Source organism: Muntiacus reevesi, chromosome 6, assembly GCF_963930625.1.
Source record: "Muntiacus reevesi chromosome 6, mMunRee1.1, whole genome shotgun sequence".
In the NCBI taxonomy this organism is placed as follows: domain Eukaryota; kingdom Metazoa; phylum Chordata; class Mammalia; order Artiodactyla; family Cervidae; genus Muntiacus; species Muntiacus reevesi.
In genome coordinates this window covers 91,994,159-92,012,955 of record NC_089254.1, presented here as the reverse complement: position 1 = coordinate 92,012,955, position 18,797 = coordinate 91,994,159, and the positions used below count along the sequence as shown (strand labels likewise).

Here is an 18,797-nt window from a genome sequence, read left to right as displayed (position 1 = left end):
GGCTATAAACTACATCACTGGTTCCAAACCTGTCCAAACATTGGAATCACTTGGAGAATGCCAACAATTACAGAAGTTACTGTCCCATCCCCAGAGATTTCAAGCCTAGGGTGCAACCTGGGCTTCAGGGTTGAAGGATTCCCTGATGTACAGAGTTTGGGAACCACTGCCCTACAGCCAAGTGAGCCAACTGAAAACTGCTGAACCTTATGAGGTTTAATGAATAACAGTTTCTATGTCTTTAAAAGAGGCAAATGAAAAGCAGATATGAAGAGCAAAGCAAAAGAGAAGGGAAGCTACTATGATAAGCCAGTGCCTATCAAACAGTGTGGCTTTAAAAAACCCCAGCCTTCAAAATCAAACATAAATTAAAAGGGCAGTGGTAAATACACACACACAAAATGGAATATTACTTAAGTAATAGAAAGGAACGACATTGGGTCATTGGCAGTAATGTGGATGGACCCAGAGTCTGTCATACAGAGTGAAGTCAGCCAGAAAGAGAAAACCAAATACTGCATATTCACACATATATAGAGGCTCTAGAAATACGGTACAGGTAACGGTATTTGCAGGACAGGAACAGAGACGCAGACGTGAAGAACAAACATGTGGACAAAGGGGCGGAAGGGGAGAGTGAGGCAAGCTGAGAGAGTAGCACTGACGTATACACTTGCAGCCGATTCACGCTGTTGTAAAGCACAAACTATCAAAATACAGTCAAGCGACTATCCTTCAATAAAAAAATAAACAAAACATAAAATAAAAGGTCAGTGAGTGAGAAAAAGTTACTACAGAGCCTGTACTTTTACTCTCCAGGAGAAAAATAATGCTGCCACAGTAAAACTACTTACTTAATTAGGGATCTAAAAACCAAGGTTATTCATTTACCAACTTTATTTTTAGATTTTCCTTAATCTTTTTGCCAAGAAAATTAGATGTAGGTGTTTTAATTCAGGGTTCCCAAAGAAAGCTAAAAGCAGCTACAGCTGACCAGCCTATTAAAATATTAATGGCAAACCATACTTCCCCACTCCCAGCCCCTGTATTCCTGGAACTCCTGTGGTACTGATCATGATATGAGATGCTGTTTATTTCTTCATCATCTGTCTCTTCCTACTAGCATATAAGCTCCTTCAAGGTTAAGGTCACCTTCAAGATCCATGTACCAACAATGGCACTGTCATATTCATTTGTCCATTTATCAAAACACATGCCAAATTCTTTGCTGATAAATTATTAGCATAGAATCTTGGCATCAGTTTTTAAGATCAATATTCTACACTAGGAACAGATGGGTTTTAATGATGGCTATTCCATTATTGATCACGGATACATTTTTTTTTAATCATGTTGTAGAGAAATCTATATGGAATATTGAAACATTTTGCAGGCACTGAACCACGTTCACGTCAGATCCAGTAAGTTCACTAGAATGTTTCAGCTCCTGATAGCCATAGTGCCTTCATCTCAATACCACTTCCAGACTCAGGTCCTGTGAGATCTCAGAAACTTTCACACACATAAGGGGACATGCACTTTGGCCCCTTGTTTCTTACTTGTACATTACTTTATAATGGAAACATGATCACCCTTTGCCTATCCATAAAATGAGAAGAGAGGCTATTTGCTAATGACACAGGTTTACTGGCACCAATGAGACCAACTTCACTGGCCCACTGGTCCTGCCATCTAAGCAGTGACAGAAAGAATAACAACTCTAATACTAAAGTCAACACTTTTGATAGGCATCCTCTGAAAGTGAACTGGCTTATATCTGATTACAATACCCAACAGATTAACACATCTGGTCACCTAAGACTAGATTTTGCAACAAACTGATCGTGGGTAGCTTACCAACAAATTACATTGCTTATCACTGGACAGTCAGTGGGTACCCATTGAACATACACTTGATGTAGGCCTAAGAGGTGACTGATAACACAATCTGGAATTTGTTCACAGCAGATCTCAAAAACATGGTCTAGAACTTTGAGGTCTTGGTCATCCAACTATGCATGTGTTAAGAGCAGAAGAGATGTGTGTTCTGAGAAAAATTCTCTCTCTGCCTGCAGGGATTCCTTGACCATATAAAATGTGGACTGCTCTTTCACTCAGGGCAAGAAGAAAAGGAGTCAGAATTGCCTAAGTTAGTCCGACTTCAACTGTTAGCTCAAAACAAGTCCACCTCAGACTGGGTTCTGAGAGTATAACATGGTAGCAATCACCATGTCCTTTCTTACAGTATCAGTAAACAAATTAACTACCAACAGCATTGCTAAGGTCTTACTATGGGTACTTGGTGCACTTTAGATACATAGCTTAATGTTTCTGTTGTATGTTCTGGTTTCTTTGGCCATGAGGCATGTAGAATCTTGGCTCCCTCACCAGGGATCAAACCCACACTACCTGCACCAGAAGGGGAAGTCTTAACCACTGAACCACCAGGGAAGTCCCAGAGCTTAATTTTTCATTTAATCCTTTCAACAACCCTGAAGGCATTCAATGATTCTCAATTCCAACTTTCAGCTAAGCCAAATTAAATAATTAGCCCCAAGTCATTCAGCTAGTGCAAGTCAAAGCTGGGATTCAAGCCCAGGTCCACCTGACCCTCAGTAAGCCCCATGCTCATATTCACAGCCTTGAATGTTGTCCAACAATTGCAAAGGATCTTGAAAACTAAAAATATGACAAATAGCTATTTTTATCATAGGATCTTTGAAAACTATGCAATTAAGTAGCTGTTTTACTCTCTTTATCCCAAATGTGGCCACAATTTCATAGGGTAAGTGAAATAATTCCACCATACCATTCTCTCAGCAAAGTACTCTGGGACCTCTAAGAAGGCAGCCAACATAAATATGCTATTATAATTATCGTAACAATCTCTATCCTGCTATACAGCTATGGATTCTTTTTACAGAGGTGTTATAAATAAAAAAGATGATCACAATACATTCAAAACCTCTACAATCTCAGGAAGCCTTAGAAATGAAAAAATTATTTTAGTCACAAGCCTTCTGACTGTCAGCTAAAGTGCTTCAAAACTACTCGCACTGGCTTGGTTTCCACTGATTGAATGCAATTATGAATTGACTTCTATAGGTTGATCAATCAGAACTTGTGTAAGTGGTTTACAAAGCTCATCTGTGCAATTTCGGTTTGATGCAGACTTCCACCCAAAACTCTCCTAAAAAAAAAAAAATAGTTCATAAAAATATTAACTATCATGAAATACCTTTCTGGTTAGCTCACGCCACTGGAAAGAAGCTGCTATTCTTATATTAATAATTCTTCCCAGAATTAATCAGTCATTGTACATTAGAACCAGCAGCTGGAGTGTTTTGAGTGATAATGAAACCTGTAACAAGGCATCTTCAGCCGTCTTTTCAAGACAATAAGGGAATTAAAATTTCAATTTAAATGCAGAGGTTTGAAACACGCTTCACTGACAAAATTACTTCAATTAATGTGAGTGGAATACAAAGGACAGACTGCAGAAATGTGATGCAGCAACCAGAAATTATGTCATTAATGTGCTTGCATCAACCCGGCACAATGACTGCAGAGGTCTAATTTAAACCGTACATATCACAAAGCTACAGGCTACAATATTAATCAAGTCTCTGATTTCAACATGACGGATACAGGCTTCTTGCTGGATCACTTTTAGCTTTTCATAAGCTAACAGCAGCTGTTTACCTTGAAAGAGGAAACAAAAGGCCAGGCCTATTTGCAGACATCCCCTGTCATGACAATTTAATTATTTTATGCAATTCTCAGGTTATCATATCAAAAGAAATAAATATCCCATCTAGAAGCCGAGTCTGTAGCCATCAGCCCACTCTGATGGTGAAGCAAGAATTGCAGGAGCTGACACGAGCTATGGGTCAGCACTGATTTATTTACTCTGGATTTATTAACCTGAGTAAGGATTAAATTATTGGGCATCTGCACCTGCCTCAAAATGGAAATGCAAAATCTTTTGATAAAAAGATCCAAGGAAATCAGAGGGGTTTGAAAGACTAGACTGCTCTGCCTTCACTTCCTTCTGATGTCTTTTAGCACAGATTTTCATTTGGACTCTTGAGATGCCTTAACTAGATTTTACTTCTAAGAGCACATAACCACGGGGAAAAGCAATGTGATTATTTTCTCTTATGAAGTCCAATAAAAAAGCAATTACAGATCTTACTATTTATTCACATACAAAAGGCAAATTGAAGAATATTTCCAACGTTTTGAGCACATCTTAAATCCCACCTCCAGGAAATCTTCATTGTATGTTAGGAAATGCTAACCCCCCAGGTCATGCAAAGCAACTACCTCATCTGGAAAATGGAGAGGATATCAGAAACCTCTCTCATAAGAGTATGGTAAGAATTCAGTGTTAATAAGGGTAACATGTTTAAAATGGTACTAGCACATAGTGAGGGTTCAATACATATTAGCTATTATTATAATTATACTTTTGTTGTTCATTTAAACATTGTAGAAAGGAATGGTTAGAACAAGAGAACTTTGCCATTAAGAAAACAAAAAGAAAACATAACAAAAGCCACAAATCAGAGGGAAAAAGTCAGACCCGAGCTCGTAGAAAGAAAGTGCCCTTTTCTATTTATTGGTATGAAAGTCTTCCACAGAGCTTACCCATTCAGCTAATCGTCAGTGAACTTGACTATGTGAAGTGCATTATGCTAAGTACAGGGTAGACAAAAATAGGTAAGACATAGCCCCTGCCCTTAATGACCTACCATACAAACAAAAGCAATTATATTCCTGTGAAATACACGCAGCTTATGGAAATAAATATACTTATGTTAAGCATTAATACTATAATGAATATATAATAACTCATTTTTTTTAAAAAACAAGGTAATTATCTAATTACCTAGGGCATTCAGAAACTCGATGAAATTTGAGCCACATCTTAAAGGATAAATCATCATTTTCCAAGTAGGAAGGATAAGGATTAGGTTTAAAGAAATGTACGGTTCATAAAAAAAGAAATCTATCCCATCTGTGTACATCATTAACAAATAACTAAAAATTATAATTAAGAGCCACGGCTTTAAAAAGCAGCCAGAAGCTGACAGTAAGAAGTACAACGAACAAATACATGTAGTGCCACTAAAGGAGTACATTACTAAGCATTATTATTATAAAGGACACAAATTAAAACTTCAATAAATGAGAGCGAGCTTGTTCACTGAAAGACAATATTACAAAGATGACATTCTCCTAAATTTAATCAAAATTTCATCATGTTGGGACTTCTCCGGCAGTCCAGTGGCTAAGTTTCCACACTTTCTATGCAAGGGACATGGGGTTCCATGCCTGGTTAGTGATCTACAATCCCAAATGTTGCAGAGCATGGCCAAGAAGTTTTTTTAAAAGTTCCTCTCATGCTTTTCATGGAACCTGATGAGTTGATACTAAAATTCATATGGAAGAGTAAAATAATAAATGTGTGAAGATAAACAATAAATGTGTAAAGAGTAAAGTTAAGTCTACAAGCAATAAATGCTGGAGAGGGTGTGGAGAAAAGGAAACCCTCTTACACTGTTGGTGGGAATGCAAACTAGTACAGCCACTATGGAAAACAGTGTGGAGATTTCTTAAAAAACTGGAAATAGAACTGCCACATGACCCAGCAATCCCACTTCTGGGCATACGCACTGAGGAAACCAGATCTGAAAGAGACACGTGCACCCCAATGTTCATCGCAGCACTGTTTATAATAGCCAGGACATGGAAGCAACCTAGATGCCCATCAGCAGACGAATGGATAAGGAAGCTGTGGTACATATACACAGTGGAATATTACTCAGCCGTTAAAAAGAATTCATTTGAATCAGTTCTAATGAGATGGATGAAACTGGAGCCCATTATACAGAGTGAAGTAAGCCAGAAAGATAAAGAACATTACAGCATACTAACACATATATATGGAATTTAGAAAGATGGTAACGATAACCCTATATGCAAAACAGAAAAAGAGACACAGATGTACAGAACAGACTTTTGAACTCTGTGGGAGAAGGTGAGGGTGGGATGTTTCGAAAGAACAGCATGTATATTATCTATGGTGAAACAGATCACCAGCCCAGGTGGGATGCCTGAGACAAGTGCTCGGGCCTGGTGCACTGGGAGGACCCAGAGGAGTCGGGTGGAGAGGGAGGTGGGAGGGGGGATCAGGATGGGGAATACGTGTAACTCTATGGCTGATTCATGTCAATGTATGACAAAACCCACTGAAATGTTGTGAAGTAATTAGCCTCCAACTAATAAAAAAAATTAAAAAGAAAAAAATTGAAGATATATTAAAGGAGTGCTCTTTTTTCCGTTGAAAGCTAAGTTTCTAAAAGTGAGATTAAAAAAATAAATAAATAAGTAAAAGTGAAAAATAAATAAATAAATAAATAAAATGTGTCAAGAATAGATCTGAATAGCAAAGTGAGGGAATGTCTTCACCTGCTATCAAGATATATTATAAAATTATAGTAATTAAAACAGCATGGTTTTGGTGCAGATACAGACAAGACCAACTAAACAAAATAAAGAGCTCAGAAACAGACCCATGCACATATGCAAACTTGGTATGTGACCAAGGTGGAATTATAAAACAGTAGGAAATAAATTCAATAAACGGCTTGAGCCAAGCAGGTATACAGAAGGTAAAATCAGATCTCTAGTTCACGCCATATACATTTTAAGTGGATTAAAGACAACGGTATAAGAAATTATCTTTGTGACAGTGGGATAAAAAATAAATAAATTTCTCAAAAGAAGTCACATAACAAAGGAAAAAAAGACTGAAAAACATTGTTGAATTAAATTTTAAAACTGTTTAATAAAAGACATCATAAACAAAAAGATACTACCAACTGGGAAAAGATATTTACAATCCATCTAACAAAAAATTAGTATCCACAGTACATAAAGAACTACAAACAGAACAAAAGAGGAACTTCTAAGAAATGTACCTCTCACCCTCACTCTTTTTTAGAGGTGACTGCCCTTTCTTCTCAACTAACTCCCCAGGCCTCCCATATCCCTCAATCACATAGTTTTACTTAGAATTGATAATCATAGTACCCAAGCTGACTAATTAATACTAAGCCCATATTTCTGAATTAAAAGATTATTTTCCTCTGCAAAGCTAGAAAGATGTAAGATAATAGCTTACAACCCTTTTTTTCCCCAAACACCAAAACTCTGCCCACATGTGGAAAAAAGTCTATAGAAAAAAAACTTTTTTAATTCAGGAAGACCATATAGATGGCCTTCCACATAGATGCTCATTCTTTTAGCAGACTGGCTACATGGGTAAAGCAATTCTCTTACCTAAGCTAGCTAGAGCTGAATTTCTGCAACTTACAACTAAGAAGTTACAGAAATATTTAATGAGGTCCTTAAGTAAATAAGTTCAAAAAATATATATGGTATCATTAATTAGCTCTTAAATAAATTAGCCCTTGAGGAATAAAGGCTAGTCCTAAAATCTGAAATCCTAAAATGAACATAACACCAAAATAAACATTAACAACCTATTTTTAATATATGGCACTAACTTAAAAACAGGCCCAGTACAAAAAATCACGGTTCAAATAGATGTATATATGCTACACAAATACATATGTGTGTATATATATAAGCTTACCTATTCTGATTGCTAAGTCTTGAATATTTAGTACATATATGCCTTCCTGAGTTTCCCAGGTGGCTCAGTGGATAAAGAATCCACCTGCCAACGCAGGAGAGGCAGGGGACATGGGTTCGATCCCTCTATCAGGAAGATCCCCTGGAAGAGAACATGGCAACCCACTCCAGTATCCTTGCCTGGAGAATCCCACGGACAGAGTGGCCTGGCGGGCTACAGTCCATGGGGTCGCAAAGAGTCGAACATGACTGAAGTGACTGAGTCTGCATGCACATGCTATCCTAACATATAAACCAACAGTAAAGCTGAGAGGTGAGTAAATTTTTTATTGGACACCATATAGTCATTATTAAGGAAGATGACACTATAAAGATACTGAAAATAACCAATTATTTTGCCACTCTGAAGAAAAGACCATTATTAACCTCCTTCCACTGTGGAAATTCACTATCACATAACCATGTTTTAATATATGAGAGAATATCATGGCACATCTCATCTCTTGGTTATCAAGTTTCCTTTAAACCTTCCTATGACAGACTTCAAGCAAAATTCTTCTTGAAAGTCAGAATGAATTAGAACCACTTAGAGGATTTAACCTGTTTTGCTCCCATTAATTCCTCTCAGTGTCTTGGTTTTTTTCCTTCCAGAGTTACAGGCAATCTAATTTGCTGAAACAAAGATAAGGGACTTTCACCTATCGTGGAAAAGAAAATCCAAATACAGTCCATCTGCTTCTGAGAGTTTCCTTCATCCCCAGACAACTGTGAGAAGGAAACAGGGAGTTGGTGTGGAAGGAGGAGGCAGAATGAGCAGCCCCCCTTCAGAGCCACAGGCTCTGGAAGGTTAAGGTTTTTAGGAAGCAAGATTTGTATTTTTTTTTATTTTTTATTCATCATCCTGACTCTCAGCCATGTGTACCACTAGCTGCAACCATCTCTTGAATTTTCACTTCTAATTCAGAGAGTAGCAGAAAGAACGAAGACACAGAATAAAGGCTAGTCTATGGCATACGCTGCTGGACAAAGTTACTTCCAGAATTATTCCCCTGAAAATTATCAATTTAAAGGAAAACAAAACAAAACAAAACCCTAATGTAAACATTCTTTCACAGAATTTGTGCAACCTATAGTTCAGAAATTTCCGAAAGTTCTCTCTCATGCAGATTTCATTCTTCAAAAGGGGATTCATGATGGCATCACCGACTCAATGGACATGAGTTTGAGTAGACTCCGGGAGTTGGTGATGGACAGGGAGGCCTGGCGTGCTGCGATTCATGGGGTTGCAAAGAGTCGGACACAACTGAGCGACTGAACTGAACTGAACCATCTTCCTCTGACACTCCAACTAACACCTCTCATTACCATTCCAACATGACAGGTCCTGGTTTCTTACCATCAGACTTCTTGCCATTGTTCCAAAGGCAGACAACGTAAATAACCATAGCCTCCCATTGCAAACACCGAAACCAGGAGGAGGACCAGGCAGGCTTCACCTGCAAGGGCTCATGAATGCCCAGAGGGCAGTTCGTCACGTGCTTTGAGAGGGACAGAATTCAGAGCGAACAGAAGGAAGCACTCTCCTATCTTAGCAGAAACGCCCAGGAGTGCAGGCAGTGCTCTTACCAGCATGTCGGTGGCACTGAGATAGTGCTTGCTGGCCATGCACTGTTCCAGCTTTTGAGGCACTTGCTTGATATTCTCGATTTCATCCAGCAGGTTCAGAACATGCTTATGCTCAATTCCTTCAATCCACAGCTTCCGAAGCTCATCTCGTTTGCAGTGCAGTAGCATCTTGCATGAAAGCAGATTCTCTTTTACCTGCAACAGAACAGTTTCCATCTCGGGTCAGTCCAAAGTCTTGCCAGACTAAACCTACAAGGTGGTTTGTATTCTTCACCATTACCGCCGTAACAGGCCCTAGTTCTCACTGCCACCCATTCTCCTGAGGCTAATCTATATGCAGAATTCTAATCCTGGTTAAGACACAGACTCACTTGCTTAGGTTTCCACTTCTCTGTATTCTCCTTCCTGTGAGGTGAGAGAATTACTCCTAACCTACCTCTGAGTAATTCAGAAAAGAATTACTCAGGCTACAAAACACTCTGAAAATAGGAAGTTCCATACCTAAGTTAGTATGTCTAGAAGGGAGTGACTAATTTGAGAGACCACGCTATCAACCCTCCATTCTTCCTGGCATAGTTCCTATTCAGCTGATGAATCACTTGGCTCATCCTTCAAGGTCTAAAACTTTAGCTGAATTTTATAACCAAGGAACTGGATGTTCGTCTCAACTGACTAAAATGAAACTAAAGTCAGCTTCCAGGAGAGCAGACACATCCAGAGGCAATCACGAAATAAAGAGAATTAAAACATGCCAAGAATTTTTTGCCATGTATCCTGATTTTTAGATATTGAATAAGACAATTGCCAGCATTCTCATAGATCTGCACAGTTTGGCGCCAGTATCGATAAGCAAAGCTTGATAACAAAGGAGAAGAGAAGCAGGGAGGGGTAGTCACAAGGTTCAGGATCAGTGCATTTCCACTTCCTACCCTAACTAAAAAATTTTTATTTTTATAGCATGACACAGTAAAAACCATGAGCTTTCACAATTTACAGAACTACTTTTATATACTTTTGACATTCCTTTACATGTGTCTTTACTTAAGTTAGAATTTCATATTTGTTTATAGTTTTGGCTTTCTGTATGAGGCAAAATGTATACATGAAGGGATATCACTTGATGAGTTTTAGCAAATGTATACACACCTGCATAATTCAAACATTCATTAATGTATAGGACATTCCCATCACTCGAGAAAGTCTATGATGTTTATAACAATTAAAGTATCTGTCGTCTTCTAACAATATTTAGTGTTGTGGCACACAGACTCATGGATGCTATTTTTTTTTTTTTTGATGATTATAAAACTAAATTTTAACATCTTTCCAAAAAACATGGAAAACAGGATGACTGAATGCTAAAATGAGAAGGTATCTTGAGACAGCATCTAATCCAATCCTACAACTTAAGGACAACTTTTATCCTTTTTTAAATCATACTTTTATCAAACTCTCCTAAAAGAGTTTGTAAAAAGAGCCCTAAGTAACGGCACTCTGTACTCTCTCCTGATAAGCATAGTAGAATGACTTAGCTTTTGAGGGAGTGATAGACCCCTTTAACAATCTGGCGAAGAAGATTCTAATGACCTCTTATCCTTCCTGCAATCCCAAAGAGATAGTGAAATAACTCCTTTTTAGCATAAAACACTAAGAAAAGAGAAAACAGAGAGAAGGTAACAGCAAGGATGGCAAGAAATCCTTGGAAACTGAAGAAGATGGACAGCATCAAGTGCGGTTAGTTAAGACTGAAAAGGAAGCACCAAGATACTAAAGGCAAGAATTCAGGGTGGAGGGACTTCCCTTGTGGTTCATTGATGGAGACTCCATGCTCCCAGTGTGGGGGTTGTGGGTTTGATCTTTGGTTGGGGAACTAAAATCCTACATGCTACACAGTGCAGCCAAAAGACTTAGCCAGCAGACCCATAGATAGCAATTTATCAAAAAAAAAAAAAAGGTACAGAGTGGAAAGTATTTTGAGTCCTCAACCATCTTCATCAAACCACACAGATGTGTAATTCCCTCCCCCTCAACTCTGGCCAAATAGGTTTACAATCTGAAGAAACTGAACTGGAAGGAATCTGGACCAGGAAATGTCAGCCAGCTGAGAGGAGGGAGGCAGGCAGGCAGGCACTGGGCAGGAAACAGGAAGATGAGGTCAAAGTGGACCCACCAACAAGTAAGGTCCTCAGCCCTCTTTTGACCCTCAACGTCCTTGCCAGGTTGGCTCCAGTAAAACTCAGCTTGACTCTGAGCCCCGATACGGGAAACATATGGCTCTCCCCTGGGAAAAACAAGCAGTTGAAAAGACCTATCATCAGTGACATTTGAAGCTCGACCAAGGAAACTGTGGGGTCCCTACCCAATCATCACAAGACGAGTCCCACCACATGCTCCGAGCTTCGTAGTACACCTTCCTCCCCTACCCATGCCGTCAGCCAAGGATCACCATACAGTCAAGGAAAGCCTGTAATATGGAAAGACAGGTAAAAGAAAAAGGTGCTGAGTGGAGTAGGGAAACAGAAACTAAGGGAGGAAAAAGAAATTTTTGAAATCTATGATGAGTATCCCTTGGGGGAAAAGATATTACATCAGTGAAACAAGAATAGGATGCTATAAAAAAAAAAAAATTCAGAGAATGAAAACCAGCTCTTGGAAATTATAAGATGATAGAAAAAAAAAAAAAAAGTCAAATAAAGGTTAAAAGAGACTCTTGAAATCTCCAAAGAGTTAGACACAGAAAAACAAAAAAGGAAAATAGGTGAGAAAAGAAAATGGGGTGATTGATCCAAAGAAGGATACCAGGGGAAGAAAAATGAGTGGAGAAAAAAAAATAAGATAAAATGTTCCAGAGCAAAAGATATGAATTTTCCAATTGAAAAGGCACACCAAGTGTTCAAGACAATGGAGTGAAAAAAGACCAAAGCCAGGGCACCTTATCCTGACATGTAAGAACACAAAGATATAGACAATTCTAAAAGCTTTCAAAGGAAGGAAAAAAAAAAACCCACACAAAGGATTGTGAATTGGAACACATCTCAATAGTACCACTAAAAGCTACAAGACAAAGGAATAATATTTCTTCAAAATCCTAAGAATTATTTCCCAGAAAAACTTTCAATCAAAAGTGAAGAAAGAAATAAAGACACTTTCAGACACGCAAGCTCTCAAAAAAATAGACCTCATTTGTGCTATATCTCACCAAACTACTGAAGAACACACTCCATCAATACAAGAGGAAAACAAGAGAACATACACAGGATCCAGCAAAGGGGGAAACTGATGCAGAATAAACACAAGGGGATTCTCCAGTCATTAACTCCAAGAAAAACAACAAAAATATTGTACAAACAAAAACAGTATGCTGGATGGCTTAGATGTAAACATTTATGTCATTATAATAAAATAAGCTAAGATCACAGCATCCAGTCCCATCACTTCATGGCAAATAGACGGGGAAACAATGGAAACAGTGGTTGACTTTACTTTTCTGGGCTCCAAAATCACTGCAGATGGTGATTGCAGCCATGAAATTAAAAGACGCTTACTCCCTGGAAGGAAAGTTATGACCAACCTAGACAGCATATTAAAAAGCAGAGACATTACTTTGCCAACAAAGGTCCGTCTAGTCAAGCCTATGGTTTTTCCAGTGGTCATGTATGGATGTGAGAGTTGAACTGTGAAGAAAGCTGAGCGCTGAAGAATTGATGCTTTTGAACTGTGGTGTTGGAGAAGACTCTTAAGAGTCCCTTGGACTGCAAGGAGATCCAAGCAGTCCATTCTAAAGGAGATCTGTCCTGGGTGTTCAATGAAGGACTGATGTTGAAGCTGAAACTCCAATACTTTGGCCACCTGATGCGAAGAGCTGACTCATTTGAAAAGACCCTGATGCTAGGAAAGATTGAGGGCGGGAGGAGAAGGGACGACAGAGAATGAGGTGGTTGGATGGCATCACCGACTCAATGGACATGAGTTTGGGTAGACTCCGGGAATTGGCGACAGACAGGGAGACCTGGCGTGCTGCAGTCCATGAGGTTGCAAAGAGTCGGACACGACTGAGTGACTGAACTGAACTGAATAAAATAAGCATCAGTTATTTAACCAAAAACTAGGATAAAACTATACAGAAAGGATGAGGGGAGAAGATGAGGTGAGATGGGGGGAGAAAATGAAGGGGGGAACCATAACTGGAACCTCATATACAATGTCTTGGAGAAGGAAATGGCTACCCACTCCGCTTTTCTTGCCAGAAGAATTCCACAGACAGAGGAGGCTGGTGGATCACAAAGAGCCGGACACGACTGAGTGACTAACACTATCAGTATTCTTGCCTGGAGAATTCCATGGAAAGAGGAGCCTGGCGGGCTACAGTTCATACAGTTGCAAAGAGTCAGACATAACTGAGCAACTAACACACATAATGTCTAAGATAGAAAAATCCAGAAAAGTAGTATAAGCTTATTACTTTGAAATATAGAAATACAAATATCTGGTGAAAAAATAAAAGAAATTTCATAATGAAGTATAAAATTAGTATTATGGTAGGATGAGGTAGGGAAGAGCTGGTTTTTAATCAGCATTTGTGATTTTATTTGACTTTTTAAAACACATTTCTCAAGGCCATTCCTAGATTCCTCTAGGAGTTCTTGGTCCCTGGGTTAAGAACTCTAGCTATTAAATCCATTCTATTTTAAATCTTAGTTGAAATCTATCAAAATCTAATTTCCGATATTCTACTCATATCACCTTGGTTCTTTACTTCTCAGCTTTTTCCTCTGTGTGTAATGGTTACTATGGCAACAGGTAAAAATAAATTTTATGTCATACAACACCCAACTAGGCTCCTGATCAAGAGAGTGAAAGATAAACTTACAGTGTGTTGAGTAAATCTCGGCAAACTCCCTTCTGACTGGAAAAAGACCACTATGGCATTTCATACAGAATATACAATGTAATCTGCTCACTCCTCATTTTTGCTTACTAAATGGAGGAAAAATAAAAAGGAAGGTAGAATGTGTGGGTGCGTTTGGGGGTAGGAGAGATGGCATCAGGCTGTGTGGAAAATGAACATCACCAAAATGATTCCCTAAATTGAATTTAGCTGAAGATGCAGACGTAAAAAAGCTACAAGAACTTTTAAAACTGAATTGCCCTGAGGCTTCAGCTTTTTGATCAGAGAGTCACAGTTATGAAGAGATGTTCTTTTAAAACTGGGTGATGGGGGGAATACCAGTCAGCAATAAAAGGGAAGAAACATGAATTTCAACATTAAGGCTAAGCAAAGGAAGCCAGACGCAAGAGTGTATACTCCGATGTTCCAGAAGAAACAAAAATATGTGCAAATAGATTTCAAATCAGTATTTGTTTGAAGCAGGATGGGGTAGGGGGTGGTGGTTATTGCCTGTAAAGAGGCAGAAGAGAACTCTCTGAGGCAATGGAAACACATTTAAGGATATATACGTTTGCCAAAACTCATTGAACTGTACTCTAAAAATAATGCACTTCATTGTGTGCAATCTCTAGCTCAATAGATAAAATTTTTGAAACAGGGAGGGGAGAAACAGGACTATATCCATCAGTGAATAATGGCACCTTTTAAATGTAAGAATGGCATCTTTTAAATGTAAGAAAGATATCATATTCCACCTAAACCTTTATTTCTCAAATGCCTGTTCTTTTAGAAATGTGGTGACAGCATTTTAATTCCATTCTGACTTATCAAGATAGCCAAGATTCAAAAACTCTGCTACTGTTTCTTCCTTAAATAAATCCATGAAGAGTCAAGCTTTTGATATCGTGACATCAAAACCCAAATAAAGAAACCCTTCCTCAAACACAAGTTTCCTCTGCTTCCTTAGAATTTTAGTAATTTTATAGTTGCTCCAAATCATCTGCTCAGAAATAGCAGGAATTTCAGTTTCAATAAATGGTAAGAACTAAGTCACTTTAATTAGAGACTATTAGAAAAAGAGAAAATAAAAGAACAAAGGGTCCAACAGGTCATTGTGAAGAGATATGTGAGATACATAAAGCAGAAATCTCAAGATTTTGCAGCCCTGCCTTGGGAAAGATCAAGAGAGGAGGAAACAAATGGGGGCCTCTGAACAACGCGATAGGCGCATCTGATAGGAGGATGCTGAGGGAGGTACGGGGGATGTGGGGGACCTTAACTCTAAAGTCTTAAAACCAGAAAATCACTGAGCTTGGATTAAGTATAAGATAAGCCGAGGAGGGGAAGACCTTTGAGTGTACGCAATGCATTATCTGTAATAAAGTCCAACAAACGTGCAAGCACCTCACTGATACTGTAGACCAGAAATACCCGCAAAATTCCCTAGAAACAAGGGACGGTAAATGAAAATCTAGCAATCAACACTATTTTTATTTCTAAAAGGATCAAATTTTCTCTTTTTTGCAGTAAAAAACAAACCTATGTACAAGCATTTTTATGGGAATCCTCCTTACTTGTGTCCAACCCACTTTTTCCACAGTCTTATAGACAGTATCTCAAAAGAATGAGCTTCAGAAACACTACTTACTGCTCTGCTTAAAAGCCCTTTGGAACTAAAGATCTTTTTTAAATTACACTCAAACTTACTTTCCATGCTTTTTGCCCCTTAGTTTTTCACCTTCCAATTTAAGGACTTAAGTTCTGAGAGGCTCCACTCAACCCTTTCTAAAGGCAACACCATCTTTTTGAGTTGCTGAGTATGGATACAGAACATAAATAGAGATACAGTTAAACTTAATGAAAAGGTTCCCTTGTAGTTCCTGTGACTACATTCATGATCCAGACTACTGCCTAGATTTTCAATGATGCTATCTCATTCGTGCCCACAGTGTACCATGTCCATTTCTAGATTTTTTTTTCCCTTTCTCATACAAGCAACTAGGGTTTTCTATCTTACATCTGGGCTTAAAATAACTTCCTACCAAAATCATCTTATTCTCCTGTGACTTTCTTTTTTATATTAATTAAGGTTATTCTTTGTTCTAATTCCACTTTTCAATGTATACTTTCATATAAAAAGTCACAAAATTATTTTATTTAAATGCTAAATAATGAATGTTACATTACTCAGTGATTAAGCCCTAACAACTTCACTTTAATATTCACATATGGTTATTTCCAATTACAGGCAAGAAAAATGATTTAACAGCTTGGTCCAGCACCAACAGAATAGCCAAAATTGGGGCAAAACATAAAAAGTTTGTGCACACATCACAACAGAGGCAATTTTCTGTGTTTTCCCTGCAGCCTCAGTCAGTTCAGTCACTCAGTCATGTCTGACTCTTTGTGACCCCATGGACTGCAGCACACCAGGTCTCCCTGTCCATCACCAACTCCTGGAGTTTACTCAAACTCATGTCCATTGAGTTTGATGGCATCAGTGATGCCATCCAACCATATCATCCTCTGTCATCCCCTTCTCCTCCCACCTTCAATCTTTCCCAGCTTCAGCCTACCTGTTTTCATAAGCATTAGATGAGTACTTAGCATCTTTAAAGAAATCTGGTATCTTCTCATCTACTTAGTACAGGATGAAAGAAACATTCAAATTCAACTACTACCAACAATCACTACCCACACAGCCCAAGTCCCCAACTCATATCTATTCATATTCATCTATTCTTGGTGTTGCGATAACAGTCATTATAAGAGACACTGGTAGGTCCTATAGATTCTGAAGCTTTCTCATGTACTAACATCTCATTTGTATGCAATAGCAACATATTCAATGGTAAGAAGATAGCCCAACTGTCTTACTTATCCACATGACTGATCTGATCAATCATACATGGCATTTCATTTACACATTTAATCCTGAAAAAACTCCAAATGGACTTGACTGATGTAAAGAAGTTTGGGACATCTGGGAAGAATCAAATCCATCTGTCAACTCACATATCCTCAAGGACAGAGATTCTACCAGCACAAATCCATACGTGAAATACTAAGTTGTAAACAGTTCTATGTAAACAATGTAAACGTTTCCATGTTCTCAAAAGTTTTAAAAGGTAACAAAGTACGAATGTGGACATCTTCATCTTCTCTGGCTCCCAATAAAATCTATTCTCAGAGCAGCTAGAGTGGCCCTCTTAAAATGTTAGACACAGCTGGCCATTCTTGTACTCAAGACCTTAAAATGATTTCCCATCACACTCAAGAGGTCATACGCAAATCTTTACAATGATCAAGACCTCACATGACCTGACCCACTCTGAGACACCCCAACCTCCAGCTCTGTCCTCTCCCTCCCACTCCCCCCTCTCCTTTCCACTGTGCTCCAGCTCCAATCTTGCTGCTCCCCCAAATTTCAATCACGTTCTTGCTTCAGGATCTTTCTGTACCTGATATCCCCTCTTCCTGGCAATCCTTTCCCGGGCTCTCCTTCACCTTGTTCTGGTGCTGGCTTGAATATAACCTCAGTGAAGCCCTCCCTGACCATTCTATTCAAAAGAGCAACGCTCTATTCTTTTTCTTTTTAAGCACAGCACTTCTTTACCATCTGCTATACCTTCTTACTTACTCATTTATAGCCTGCCTTCCTTGACTAGAAGGTAAACTCCACAAGGACAGGAATATTTATCTGTTTTACTCACTTCTATATCCCAGGACCCAGAGCAATGCTGGGCACAAAACAGATAATATACAGAGACAAAATCAATGATGCTAAATAGCAACTGTTTTCCTGTGTCTTCCCATTAGCATGTAAGGTCCATGTACAGGGATTGATATTGTCCATTATATGGAAATCTAAAACAGATTTCAGTATCTAAAACACCACCAGCACATAGCTGGCACTCAACAAATATTTACTAAGTGAATCTTCATCCCATTCTTTTGGCAGAGAACAGAAAGAAAATTTCAACTCATATTCACATGTTCTCAACATGTTGCTTGGCTCTGAAATAATATAATCCAATGAGAACTGAATCATCCCCATTTCTACTTTAGAATATACATACCTTTATTTTGTACATAATCTAAAGTGCAATTAAAAGCCAAAAACGATAGGCAAAGATTAATGAGGAAACCAGTGTTTCCTTGGTGATAAGGAACGGACTTTCATAGTACAAAATTGTCCAATTATACAAAGAAAACCAATTCCCTTTCATTCTTCCCCAAAATGTTTTTTCTCCCATGTATCATTAAAGGCTTTCCTGAATAAAGACTTTTAGTCCTTTCTTTCTCTTCCCCACAGTGAAGCTAATCCATAACACAGAGTTATGTAACATTTACTCGACAACTATCTAATACAATAAACACAAAATTTTTGTTGTTTCCTTTTGCTCTAAACTCTGGCCTACTTAAAAATAAGGATGGTAAAAAAGACTGTGGATACTAAAACAAGTGTGAAATCATCAAAATGAGCCTCACTTTCTTAGTATCAGCTAACACTCTTTGTTTGGGCAGAGATGCTATCAACTCAGAGAGACAGAAGTCAAGGCAGAAACCACTGCAGTGCCTCACTGGTGATCAGGACAAAGTCCCTCCAGTCAAGCAGACT

The 18,797-nt window shown here is 38.5% G+C and overlaps 1 protein-coding gene across 2 annotated transcripts in view; it reads right to left on the bottom strand.

Annotated features, from left to right (window-relative positions):
- Positions 1 to 18,797, bottom strand: part of EXOC4 (exocyst complex component 4) — a 799,876-nt gene that overhangs the window by 758,467 nt on the left and 22,612 nt on the right. For both annotated transcript variants that reach the window (XM_065939451.1, XM_065939452.1), the window contains exon 3: positions 9,289 to 9,483. In XM_065939451.1, coding sequence (XP_065795523.1) covers positions 9,289 to 9,483 — 195 coding nt within the window. The remainder of the gene's footprint in view (positions 1 to 9,288; positions 9,484 to 18,797) is intronic.